This window comes from Calonectris borealis, chromosome 2 (genome assembly GCF_964195595.1).
Source record: "Calonectris borealis chromosome 2, bCalBor7.hap1.2, whole genome shotgun sequence".
Classification (NCBI taxonomy): Eukaryota; Metazoa; Chordata; class Aves; order Procellariiformes; family Procellariidae; genus Calonectris; species Calonectris borealis.
In genome coordinates, this window is record NC_134313.1 from 25,025,797 (window position 1) to 25,040,353 (window position 14,557).

A 14,557-nucleotide genomic window follows, 5' to 3' on the forward strand; every position below is an offset into this window, starting at 1 on the left:
TAATTCATATTTTATAAAAAGAGAATATTGCTTGATAGAGAGAACAGTGAAATATATAGGAAGACCTAATTCTTCTGCAGTAAGTGAGGAGGGTGGGTGGGAGGGAATGAAACAAAACAAGTGACATGCCATAGTTATCCTGCACAAGTGCAATGAAGAGGGACAGATTGTAGAAGAGTCTTTACAGCCTTTCGTGATAGCAATACCATAAGGAGATTCCCTTCCCTAACCCACATTTTATAGCTATATAAACCAATTAGAGGCATTGAAGATGACCCACAAGGTGACACTCACATAAAGGTGTCTTCTAGGAAGTGGCCTCTCTGCACATTAATCATTATCCATCATATGCTCTCGTCAAAAAGGCTAATGTGTTTTTCTGGGATTTTCAGATACAGAATATAATCTCGCAATGAGTCCCAAAGCTGCAAAGAACCACTGTTACACATCTTATGTAGGGGTTCTGTTGCAGTCATTATTATAAGACCATACCTCAGCCTCTGACATTTAAATTAGCTCTGTCCAATTAGACCATCTGCAGTTGAGCCAGACACGCACTGTTTGTTAGAATTTAAAAAGGCAGGCCAGAAATTGTTTTGAAGTTAGACAAAAAGTAAAAATTATATAAATGGAAAGCAGAGCACATGAGTAAGAGAACTAAGAGAACAGGCTACCTGTACATACAAATGAGTATAAGGACCAGCTGCATTTTCTTTGACCACTTAAAACACAATGTCTTAGCACTACACAGTATTCCTATTCTTTTCTAAGAAAGTTAGATTTTAAAAAGTCTTTATTCAGTTATGGAAGATTTCATTTTTTGTCAGTTTGTGGTAAATAACCAGCTTAAGAAATCATCCTATCTCATAACTGCTGAAAGTTGTAACTGCTAAGTTACAAGTCACAGAATCTCTTCCCGACCCGTGAATAAAGGCCACTGTTCAAAGAACAGGAACTTTATCAATCTCATCCTTACATTTCTGTTCTTTCAATCAATGTTTCGCTTTGACTGAAATTTTGTACAAGTTATATGCTTTAAAGAAAATATTATTTTCAATAATTTCAGGAAACAGACTCATTTTTTCAAATAATTTCAGGGATATTTAAAGGCATGTGGAATATCTGGTGAAGTTTTATATGTAATAATTACACTCTTATTTAGTTGGCATTCATTGCAACATTACTCATTAATTCATTTGCTTTTAATACAGATCCTTCATTATTCTCACTGGAATTCAGCATTAACAACCAATTAAAAATAATTGTGTTTATACTGCGCCACAATTTTAGCAACTATTAGTATGAAGAACACGTGAAAAGTGAGTATTACCCTCCTACACAGTGTAACTGCCAAAAAGACTTCAAGGCTGCATATAAAATCCTACAACAACTAAATAATAAAAACAACTTTTTACAGTTAAGTATGAAAGTCTTTTCACTTAAATACTAATAGCTTACCACAACTCCAATGCACAAAATCTTCATGTAATATTCTATCATGAGCAAGCCAGGGCTAGGGCTAAGCAAGTACCAGCTTTGGATCCAAAATAAACTTTCCAGTTACTTTGGTTCCAAACACATTTACTTACTCAAACTTCCACTAAAAGAATAATCCTTTGATGATTTTAATTTATGAAGTTCTGTTTTATCTGACGACAACTACAGACTTCTCTGTTCTACAATCATGTTAATGAAAGATCCAGGAACATGAAAATAACTTCAGAAAAAACCTTAGAGTCTAAGTGCTCCAGCATTTAACCAGACAAAATATTCTAGAAATTTGCCTTTTTCGTGTCAAATGATAATGCCAAAATACAGAAATCTGTATGAATTTAACATGTAAATATATTTATGTGTTTAATAAAATAAATATATCATACTGTACTTAAACTGAAAAACAGAGTCATAACCCTTATCTTCTTATCCTCTACACATTGCCTTGCACAAATTTCAGCTTTCCCATTTAGGCTGATATTGAAGGAAAAAAGCTATATATATGCATTTGTGTCTTGAAAAATGTATTTAAATAAAATAGTCATAGAGAGTACTAGCAATAATAAAAAGAACGGCAAACATATCTATAAATCCTTCATATTTCACTAAGCAGGATTACTGCATATTTGTTTGGAAGCACGTTCTTGGACTTTTCCTGTGGTGTTTCCTTTGAGTCTGTTGAAACTTTTCACTGGTAACATGTAATGTCCTTCTGGCAAGATATCAGCATACACTTTACCAAGTATAATCAAAGCATAAGGATGAAACATATCAGAACTGTGTAAGCTGTTGTATGAATTCATAGGGCAATTTAAGTTTTACAGAGATAAAAGCTAAAACTATAATTTCACATTCATGATGAAAACTGAAAGCATGAGTACCTTACTAAAAAAACCTGTAAAAAGTAAATAAATCTAGAACCTCAAACACCAGAAAGAGTATCTAATACAAAAAAACCTCTGCTAGTAGCTCTAGTTAGCTCTAATCCGTGAGTGTATTATGTCAGAGCAGCAACATATTTACAAATTACTCTCTGAGAAAACATGTGCCTATCACTGTCATCAGCTTTCATCTCCACAAAAAAACCCACTAGTTTGAACACAACCTTTTTTTTTTTTTCCCTATTTGGTAACAGGCAAACTTCATTTTTAGCTGGTCAGTATCTCAACAAATTCACTTTGCTGGTTGCTCATGTAACAAAGCGTACCTTGAAAAATGTATGAGCAGAATATTTTAGTCCTGATTCAATTTTCCCCATTCATAAAGGATCCAGCTCTTCATCATCCTCATTATTATACTATTACTTTTACTATCACTCAAACTGTAAGCCTCATTTATATAGGCAGTCTCATTGTGCTAGGTACCACCCAGATACATAACAAAAATACACTGCTTCCTTCAAACAGCTTACAACTTATCTCTCTTGACTCCGCTTACCTAGCCATTTCAATCTCCAGTGGAGACAACATTAAGAAAAAAAGGAAAACAAGCAAAATACTCATGAAATAATGATGAAAGAGCTGGCTGAAAACTAAAAAAAGTTAATAGAAAGCGTATCCTCAACTTCAGTATGTTCTGCAATCAAGTCACAAGTCTGAAGTTCTTGCTCAAGTAAAACTTAAACTTTCAAACTTTCTAATATTTTCAACCCAAAGTATTTTCTGCAAGAAAGAGAAGTAAAACACACACAGGTTCTGGGATGAGCCTGTATATAAATAAATATATTTCTTGGTAGGAAGAAGGAATAGGCATTCAACAATTACTTTCTGTCAGAAATGGGGGTGTGTGTATTTTTTTTTAATTTTATTTTAACACAAAAAGAGATTTGCTACTATATGCTGGTGTACCATAAAATACCAATCTCATAGAATGTACTGTTCAAAAGGCACAGATTATAATAATTCTAAGTAGGGTAATTTCTAAGCAGGCACTTGATATATACTTGGAAGAACAGAGTCCTAATTCTAGCATTTCTAAGCCATCTAGTATTTGATCATGCAACCTAACACTGGACTTTTAACATGGCCTTTTTTGTGTTTAGTATGCATGTATACTGCTATATAAAAACTCTGCCTTTACTGATCAGTGATCACAATCTAGAGCAGTCTAGGATGAAATGGTTTAATCTGAGTGGTCATCTATTTGTCCTTTATGAGCCATCACTGTATAACACCATATTGTATCGTACACCCCAAGAAAGTATTTATCATACACACTTTCCTCAAATATTTTTAGAAAGGAAGGTATTCTGCAAATCTAACTATGGACAAAAAGGTGTATAGCTATGTTTATAATACAGAAAAGTGTGACAAGCATTTTTCTTCATATAATTTTTTTAAGGATCTTCCCCTTAGATCTAAAAAACTAATTTTGAAAACTAATATTCTAAAACCAAAGCATTCTTTGCTTAATTTACCAAAAATCTATATTTTATTTTTCATTCTCTAAGACTTTGAAACTACTGAAGTAAGACAATAAAACTTGGGAGCTCCTTTAAAAACCCTCTAATAAAAAGCACTAGGATGCATAAAAAGTATCATAAAGTTTGGAAAGACATAGGTTTTTTTCTACTTCCTTTTCATCTTACCTGAAGTGTAAGGCGCTTAACTGCATTCCACACTATTCCAATAAATTCCTTCATTCTTTCTTCAGGACTTCTGCAGCTTTCAGATGCATTCAGCATGGTTTTCACAGGAAGTGACAAAGGACGAGATTCTAACGCAAACAACAAAACTCAGTTACACAAGGAATATATAACTAAGTAATATACTTACTGGTAGCAAAGAAAAAGATTACTTATTTTAAACTCTAAAAGATTTCTCTCACTATATCTCACTACGTACATAATAATACTGTGTCTATTATTAGTTTTAAACTTGGCAATACAACTGTATCAGTTAAGCCTGGTGAGAAATGCAATGAAATGAAAAGCTTAAACCTTTTTAACGTGAACTGCTAAGAAAATATTATGAAGAATGCTTGACGTAGGCAAATTAAGACAGTTTTCGAAGTGTGATAACTTATTTGGTGACGGAATAGCAATCCCAGAGGTTTTCACATACATTGCTGCCAGTGTAATCTAAAAAAGGTTTTGGTTTTCTAAACTCGTTGTAAGAAATGAAAGACAGCCCATATTAAATTACAGCCTTTGATTTGTTTTCTTCGAAAAATTCACTTAACAAAAACTTACAAAAACATACATTTGTATGTAAAAAGGCATACAAATTAAACCATTTTCTTACTTTGTCAAGCTTAAAGGTATTAAAGTATAAATTATTTCCACAAAATTCAACGTTTTCTAATAAAAAGAGAAATTTCCTTAATTTGTTAGATATTTAATAACACGAATATGAAAAGTTTTTAGATAACAGAAGCATTTAATTGAATATGAGCATAGTAGAACTTCCAAAGAGGATTAGTGAGGAGATCAAGTAGTAACTACAAATTCATTAAAGACTATATGAGTGGTACATAGTTTCTCCTCTGATCTCTTACAGAATATTCTCCTTCTTATGTTTTGGGATACCCACCAAATTATTATCAGCTTCAGTTTTGGCCTACATGTTGTTGAGCTGACAAAACTGCAGGAATAAATTACGAAGTCTTCGTGACTTCATTTTAAACTAAATTGAAATCAGCACAAGTGTGACAATTTGTGGTCTCCCAATTATACAGCTAGGAGAAATCTGTGGCATACAAACTACAGAAAAATTCTTAAAACAAAATTATGCTATCTACTGAACTAAGGTGAGCAAAAGTATATGCCCCTTGATATGCATCACTGGGTCTTCAGTCAGTTTTGATCATGCAAGGAAACATGCAAGGAATTAAAAATGAAACATCTGAGAGGTGAATTTCTGCCAAGAGCCTGCGATGTTAATGCCACTTGAGGAATTAATTTGTGACATTTTTCCCATCAAGGCTAGAAAAGACCAGAGTTGATTAATATTCTAGACAAAATCCTTCAACAAATAGTATTTTTAATGATCTGAAAAGAAAGAGAAGCATTAACTTTATCAAACTGATGGGGAATCAAAAGATTCAAAAAGAGAAGTGGTCAAAAGAGTGAAAGAGAATTTTTATGGCTGCAGTATAATTAGTCCTCTCAGATATTCTCGGCTCCAATTATGGATCTATTAGAATGATAAAGAATAAAAATTGGATCATGAGAATGTAAAAAGCGTGATATTTCAGGATTGTTTGTTGTCAGCTGTGCTGGAGAGACAAACAAGTAAATTGTTCATACAGAGAAGCAGCGTGGAGTAGCTATTTCATAGTATTTTCTCATGTGGACACTTTTATGCCATGCAGTGAGTATTCTGTCCACATTATAAATGGATTAAGTTAAAACAAAGACATTCAGTGAGGAATAGCTGTTCTGCTTTAACTTGTTACCCTACCTCAGTTCACACCATCTTCTCTGTAGTCAGGCCCTATACTACATGTATTACATGGTAAGAATTAGGAACAGCTTGAGTATCAAGAAATATTAAACTAAAAGAGTTACTGGAGCGTAGAATTCCAGAATACAAGTGTGGGTAAGGGTGAGAACGGTATAAAAAGTCACTGTGAGAGTCTGGAAATCTCACAGGTAGGAATGCTTCAGGTCAGAATGGACAGATAAATACAATGTGAAACTATATATTCTACAGCACAATCAGCAGGGAATATCAACATCCTACATCTCTGAAGAAGTGCATTCCTTGTCCGTGGGATCTAAAGCTAGGTTTTGTTCGCTGGGAAACACACACTCTGCTCATTCTCTCTCAGTTAGGGGAATCAACTTTCTAATGCCAGAAACAACTATCTGTGAATTAAAAATAAAATTAGCTCGCCGAAGCACCACTTGTTTCTCTCCACATATGTGCAATTCAAACCTGCAAAGCTGATTCAAATTCCAGGAATATCCATGATAGACAAAAGCTTCACTGTAATACCCCATACTCAACCAAAAGACCAAAAAAAAAGAAAGCCTTGAAACCCAACAAACAGATAAGGAACCATTCAACCAGAAATCATGGAAAATAGAGAAGTAATAAGAAGTGTTTCAGAGTGGAAAGAAGAAACAAGCACAGACGTAACTCCTGAAAAGAAAAGACGAAAGAAGTCCTCTGTTCATTTTCTTCCTGTACTGGTAAGTCCCAGAGTTTTGTCTGAAAGGATGCTGGGACAGAACAATGTCTTAATTCCCCATCAGGCAAGACCATCAGTAGACGACAGTTGCTAAGAGACTGTAGTAGTCTGGTGTGGCTATCGTGTGTGTTTGGCTAGTCCTCTATAGAAGACATGTAGACTGGATCTGCTCCATCTGCCTGTCATTTAATCTCCTAAAATAATTATGCTACTCAGCTACTACTGAACTGAAAACCTAGGAACATTTCCTGGCACTGTAATCAGCCTTGTGTTGAAGCCAGAAGCCAGTCAGCAATAGCTAGATAGAAAATATTATTTGTATGGAACACTTAGAAACTGACGGGGTAAAAAAATGGAGGGAGGGCTGCTTCAGGTTGTACAAGTTGAATTTTTAAGAAAACCAGCATACAGGAACATAAAATGTTCCTACTCTCATCCTCTAGTCTCATATTGTGTAATTGGTATTTTTGTAAAAATATACACCACACTATTTCCATCAACTATCAATCACTCAGAGGCTGCCACACTCACCATCAATTTCAGAACACACACTGGTAATGAAGGGACTTTTTAAAAAAGGACTGATCAGATCAATCAGGATTGAGCTATCAGAGGCAGCAGTTTTCATAATGCATTTCACAATTTATGGTTAAAGTATAGAGGGAGTTCCCAGCGGCAATCCTGCAAAATTAATCATAAACGTACTCTCTTCATAGGAGATGCCACTAAGCAAGACTTATAGGTATAAATTCTAGATAGAGTTGTCTTTCTTATATAGACATATGTCTCCTTCTGTGTGTTTTTTACCCTATTGGGAACTGGTTGCTTTAGAAGTCTGATCCATAAAATACTTAAAAGTTTTAAAAATAAAAAAGATCTTTGGGGAAAATGGTGCTATTCTGTGCTATTAATATTCAGTGATCTAAGGAACACGGAAGGGAAAATAAAACTTTTGAAGTGTGAAGATTTTGGGCAAATGGACATTCTCTGAAATAAATCAAAGCAGAAAAGACCACAGATCAGAGATTTTCCACCGCTGGGTTGAGGACTACTGATAATCTGTATTCACCACTGGCCTCATGCTTTCAGTTCCTTCTCTCTCCTTAGAGCTAGCAATTGAACTAAAGGGAGATAAAATACAATGCTAATACCCTATTCCTAATTTGTATGTGGTACAGATCTACCATGTCTCATCCCTCTGGCACAGGACAACTCATTTCTCCCAGCCCACTGTGTGCTTCAGATACCTCATGCATTAAGAGGGCAGCAGCCTCTCTCTCGATCGAAAAGGTTATCCTGCTGCAGGCAAACCCGTACTTTCAATGATTGCCAAAAGCTCAGAGAGCTCCTACTGAAAGACAAGGTTCACAAACAGACACCCATGCAGCAGCCTGCAGTAGGGTAGCCTCTCCACCAACCCATCATATGACTGTACTCAAAATGCATCTGTCATATGACGTCAACAAGCTGGGCAAGCTTTCCTTCCCACATCACATCATCTGTCATATAGCTTCTCACACATCAGAACTGAGTTAAGCTGAGAAAAGTTAAGCTATTACAAACTAATCATAGTTACCAAGAGGCCATTACAGCAAGACACATGAACATTAATAGTATTTAAAAGAAAAAAGAAATCAAAGGAAAGCATACTGTTATTACATGGCTCTTTCTGGAAAGATTTTTCCTCTGCTAAATTAGAAGTAATCTGCATAGTGTCAAAGAACTCATTGGGATTTCTTAATACCTATTCACATTTTCATGCATTAGAGACGGCTATTTATCAGAAATAAAACCAAAAATACTAAGGTGTTTGCGACAAATGCAAGCCATCAAGGAACTGATCAAGGGGTCTAAGGGATTAGAAATGAGATTAAAATGCAGTGGAGGAGAAAATTCAAACTTCAAACAACTCTGAAAAAATCTAAATGGCCTACAGATTTTTTTTGTGGAAGATTAATTGGTTTCTTCATATGTAAAACAAAACAAAAGTTATTCCACCCCTCAAAAAAACCCCACCACCTATTTAAAACTTACTTGCTCTTTTCTGTAAACCAGCAAGTTTTGGTTTCTATGTATAATACTGTGCAAAAGTAAAAACTCAGTGAAACTTGTTATATAAAAGCTCGTTTGTCCTTAGGTTTGCATTTCAATTTTCCTCTTAAGTGTACATATTTTATATTTGCAACACAACAGAACTAATCATATATGTCTATATATAGAGATGCATGTCTATATAGAGAGATATATGAAGGCATTACAAATTATTCACACTTTTGTGCGTGTATATGTATATATATATGACGTCCAAAGAAACAAATTCCATTCTCAGTAGAATGCATTTCCATATAATAATTTTGTTCCATGATTTAATATTAAAACATTATACATATGCAAGAAATTGCAAAACCACAAGGGAATATCTTGTTAAAAATACTTTCCATCTTAAAGTACTATTTTTTCCCAATCCAATTTAAAAATAAAAAGTTAATCCAAGTAGCAGGCTCATTGAAACCATTAGGTGAAGTTGAAAGCTGTATTTACCAATATTTTCTGAACCATCAGTATCCATCAGAAGTGTTTTAGAAATATTCACATTTTATTTTTGCAGCATCTTAAGAGAAGTTATTCCCTATACCCCCATTCCTGGATGACTGATATTTGAATTATTCACGTAACTAAGGTTTTTTTTTTCCTAAGGATGGACTATGATGATCTGTATGTAAAAAAAGTTTGCACTCTTTATCAGGATGCTTGAGAATAAAAGCAGTGCTTAACTAACTTAAATAACAGCAGGAAGTCCTTTTAAGCTTATAAAAATATGCAATATATTTGCCCACATACTGAATAGTCTTTGCATAAATAATTTCTTTACTGGACTTTGAGCATTTTTGCATTCTACTTTACTAACGGTGCAGCTAATACACTACTTTTATCAATCAAGATGATAATTGAGCGACACAGCCTCTGACAACTAGCCAGTGCAAGTCCTTTATGCCCAGAGAAAAGGCAGCAGAGAGGTGTAGTGACTAAATTAGAATGGTCATTCAATGAGCTAGTAGCAGAGTAACTGTTAAAATACAGAGGCTATTGATTTTTTTACGCAACATGCCTTTTCCTAGAGTGAACATATGTCAGTAAACAAAGACAAATGTGATATTAACGTCGTTGTGCAAGCAAAAAGGATCTTTCTTTGTGAAAGTGGGGGTTGGCTAGGGAATGGCTATGGTCAGCGTTTTCTCCCACCAAATTCTTAATGATTGCTGCACTATTTATGGCAAAAAATACCTACTTAGTTCTGGGAACAAAAATAAAAAAGGACTGACACTTTTGTACAAATCAATAACAGCCTTTCACAGGCAAAACTGAGCTACTATATTAGCAATTAAAAAAATGTGTTATATATGTATTCATATCTAAAGTCCATGCCTGAATTTATCTCAATATCGCGTACCATTCCAAATAAATTTTATACTATGAAGTAAGAATTTCAGCCTTTGGATTTGCAAGAACTTTTCTGGTAAATGTAGGAGGAATTCTGGCTCGTTTTCTGCCTTTTTAAAAATACACTGCAAGTTCTTTAGTCTTTTAAATATAATCTAAAAATAAACATCCATTCTTTCTCTCTCAACTTTGAATTTCTCCATACAGAAAGTGTGTTTGATATACTACCTTGGCTTTGTGTTACTAATGTTTTTGAAATCCACACACAGAACTGAAGAAATCATGCCGTCATAACACAAAAGTCAAACATTTTACTAGCTATGAAAACTCACAATAATTCATTTTCCATATAGGTATGTGATTGTCCAGCCTTTAAAAGTTACTACAAATCATCTGTGCCTGGAGACCTTCCTTTTAAATAATCCTTCCAAGAACTAAACCCCATTTATAAAAATATAAAAATCCTCGTATTTTCAGGCACCGTAGGTAAATGTGTGTCAGATTTAAATTCCTATATTTTACTTTGCCTATTTAGCGTCTATTTAATTTCATTCATCTTCCCAGATAAATCATCAGTCATACATTTCATAGCAGGCATGAATACATGATAATCATTCAGTTCATTGAGCAGAAATAGTGACCTACTTATTCAAATACTTCAGATAATCCATTGATTTCTCACCAGCCAGAATTCTCTCACATTTGCCATTTTTTTGCATTCCAACAGCTCATTTTAGCAAGAATCTAGTTCAGCATTCTAGTTGTACTTTAGAAAAAAAAAAAAATCAGTAACTGCATCCGTTTTTCTAAGTAGAGGTCATATTCTGCCACACTGTACTCAACAGAAAGTTTATTCACTTAAGATGAAACTTCAAATAAAAACACTAACACAGCATCAGTTGGTCTAAATAAAATAGAGATATGTCTACATTTAAAGCTTCCTCTTTTCTCCACTTTTATGGAGAAGTATTTAATAGTGGTTCAGAAATATTTCATATGTATACTTCGAAGGAATTTTAAGAATTACTTGAGTGAAGCTTTTAAAATCTAATTACTAACACTTCCCAAAACAACCAAGATGTTCCAGTTACAGTAAGTATCTAATGACCAACTTATAACTGTGTTATTATAGCTACACTATCAAATGTTAGGAAGTGATTGAAAAGAAAAGTGGGGATCTTTCTTTGCCTGGTCTCCTATGGAAAGGAGGCTTATGCAATCCTATACTCTATGCATATGCATGCAACTCATTTGCTTGTCGTCTAATTCCATTTGCATTTGCTGATCAATATAAATCAAATTTGACAGGATAAATATCTCAAAGATACTGCGTTTCTACAAGCTCTGGGAAAACAAATAAGCAGGGTAAAGAAGGTAGAAATTGGCAACAGGAGCGCTGTCATTAGAAATCAGTGACATCAGAAATTAGAGACAATTTATACAGGACAGAGGATATACAGGCCATCTAAGACAGAGTTTTGAACTTTCTTGTTATGACACCATCCTCCATCTGCTTGAAATACAAATGAATAGTAGACTAGGTGTAACTTAGCACTTATGAAATTTAAAACTCTTTAATTATTTCTCTGTAAGAACAATAGTTCCACAGAACAAAATATCAATGTTTCAGAAACACAAGTAAGAGATTTTTCCAACGTGGAATGATTTCTTGTTCTATCTTTCTCTCCATATGCACATACTCTTACACACTGCATACACGCTTCCTGCAGAATGAAACAATGCTGGATTCTCTTCTCAGCTTTGCACTTGGGACTGATACTCCATGGTAATACTGAAATTGTGGTGGAATTAAATAAGTGTGCTCTCTAACCTGTGGATCTGATCAACCTGGCCTATGGAAAAAAGCTGTCCAAAAAACACCATTGTTTAATTCTCTTTTGCAAATGCCCTTGCAATCTGTCCACCAGACAACAAAAAGGAGCGATCTCTGGTCACGGGCGCTAGACCTTGTGATGAAAACCACTTGCCTGCTGTCATATGCTCTAATGTAGACTCACGACATGGCTGAAATGCAGTCACCCCCTGTACCATGACCAAATACCTGGCTGTTGCGTAACACGGATCAGCAAAATTTTACGTGACAAGTGTACTTTCAGTTATGGGACAGGGCACTTAGTTTTCAGGTGCCTTTGTAAGAGACTATGGGGCTTACTCCAGCTGAAAGGTTCGTGACTTCTTAGATGATAGATTAAATTCCACTTACCAACTTCTTATATCCTGTGGCTATAAGAAGAGTCAACTTTCAGGATTCTGAGTGAGAAAAAAAATCAATAACCTTTTCAGCCTCTCTAAAGTAGCTTCTTTCATTAAAAGCGTTCCTCATACTAAACAGCATGTGTGAAGCTACTTTTCTACTATAACTGAAAAATTAGATGCCATAGTCACTGGGTTACACCTCACAAGACATCATCAAATTTGTGTCTGGGATATGACAGTTACTTCCAAGCTAATGTTGGATGTCACGATAGATGTTGGTAAAATTAAATTTCAATATAATGGCTACAAAAAGACCTCACTAGGAGGCAGTAAAAAACCCAATTTCATTTTTAAACATGGAAAATGTTATTATATTTTTCAAAGTGAAAATAATTATAATCATTTAATAACTTAATATGAATGAAATCTACAAGTTATTTTAGTAACGAATGCGCACCCATCTTGAATGTGTGAAAACAGACATTTTCACTTCAATCATTATTCAATTCTGTGCACAGGACAGCTTTCAAAGACTGCCTTATCCATCTACCGCAGCCCATATCTTCCTGTATAGGTATGCTACATATGCTATGCATATATTACATATTTATACACACATATAGCAATCATTTTGCCACTATCCAGACATAAGAGCTATACTTCTATGTATAGCTACAGCTCTACAAATCACTTTTCGTTGAACTAACAGGGAACTGCTGAATTGCTGAGAATGGGAAGACAAGTGGGTGGATAGAGAAATTGAGGTAAATACTTACTACTTTTTTTTAAATATTCTTTCGTTATCACCTTGCTTGTTCACAGCCACATCATACAAAATTTAAACCATATATTCTATTATCTTACTCTGTTTTTGAAGTCTCTGTGGTTAAGGAGATTTATAAATAACTACAGTTTGAGACTTAAGAACAGAAACCTTGGATTTTCACAGACAGATATCATATAAATAGTAGTTTTGCTCTTTTCCCATGCTTCATTTTTGGCAAGGTCTCAGCAGCCATTAACTAATAAACTGAACTTAAGATCAATGTTTTAAATCATTTTACAGCTGTGATTACAAACTGCTTTCATTTAATACATAGGGTTGGTTTAAGCAGTTCTCAAGGGAGCGACTGCTGAGATCATCCTAGACTTGAAAAAGATAAATTCAAAATCACCACCTGAATAGCATGATTTCAAGATACAATCTCTTTCAACCTGCAAAGACTATGCGTATGTGCTTGCTATCAATGTAGGAATCTCAGTTTTATCAATGTAGAAATCTCAGTTTTCTGACAACTTAAGGCATCTGTAGCTAGAACCCTGATGATTAAGAAATACGAGGCTTACAAGAATCGTTGCCCCTTTTACCTGAATACTTTTGTAGCATAGTTAGCATTATATGACCTAGACCTATAATCAGTGTGGTATTCCTGGTTTAAAAAGGTGAGACAAATAATGAAAAAAAACTCAGACAGAAAGTAGGTGAAATTAAAAGAAAGGAAACAAAGTGAAAAATTATGGGAGTGAGGGACCCAGAGAAATTAGAAAGGAGAAGAATCACAGGCACTCTATTTTTAATTTAATAAACTAGTCACTCATTCACCATATTCCAGCACATTATATACCTGTAAAGAAACAAAATGTGAAAGAAAAGATCCACTGAAACTTCTCTGAGAATCAGATTCCACCTTTCACACTGGCATCCATCCAACCTCTTCTAACCACTGTAACTGGTGGCTTTATAATCACAGCAGAGACTTTTTTTTTTTGTGACATGACATATGTGTTAGTTTTTACCGTCCCCTGAATCTTCCAGTGCAACGCCAATTCTGACAAACAGGGCACAAGATGAACTTACAAGAAAAGCTTCTCACATCGCATAAAGTTTCAGGAGGCTATACAGAGAACAAGCCCGTATGGCACTGCAGTGTGACATGGCTCTCCTTTTTTTCTTTAATTAAGAGAAATCTACTGAAGTAGACAGATAGCATCCCTTTAAATAATTTCATAAGTATACAAGGCTTTTGCTCTTTGGTGTTCATTTTATATTTTTATTTCCCATTTTTGCACGTAAATCTCAAATACTTTAGGTATATTACACCTGGCATTTCATCTCCAGAGTATAACAAATAGGTAGACATTTTCAAACACAGGCTAGCCTTCAAACCAGCAGTGTCAGGCACACGTCTTAAACAAAACAGAGCCTCTGCTATATGTAGGTAGCTTCACTTAAAAAAATAGTAACTTTTTTCAACAGATTTTTAACAGTTGA

General features: G+C 34.6%; 1 protein-coding gene across 16 annotated transcripts in view; it reads right to left on the reverse strand.

Annotated features, from left to right (window-relative positions):
* The window catches only part of VPS13B (vacuolar protein sorting 13 homolog B), a 490,063-nt gene that overhangs the window by 246,568 nt on the left and 228,938 nt on the right, over positions 1 to 14,557 (reverse strand). For all 16 annotated transcript variants that reach the window (XR_012672287.1, XM_075141361.1, XM_075141359.1 and 13 more), the window contains one exon: positions 4,082 to 4,209. Coding sequence is in view for 15 of the 16 variants with exons in the window: in XM_075141361.1 (XP_074997462.1) it covers positions 4,082 to 4,209 (128 nt within the window). In the remaining variant the exon portion in view is untranslated. The remainder of the gene's footprint in view (positions 1 to 4,081; positions 4,210 to 14,557) is intronic.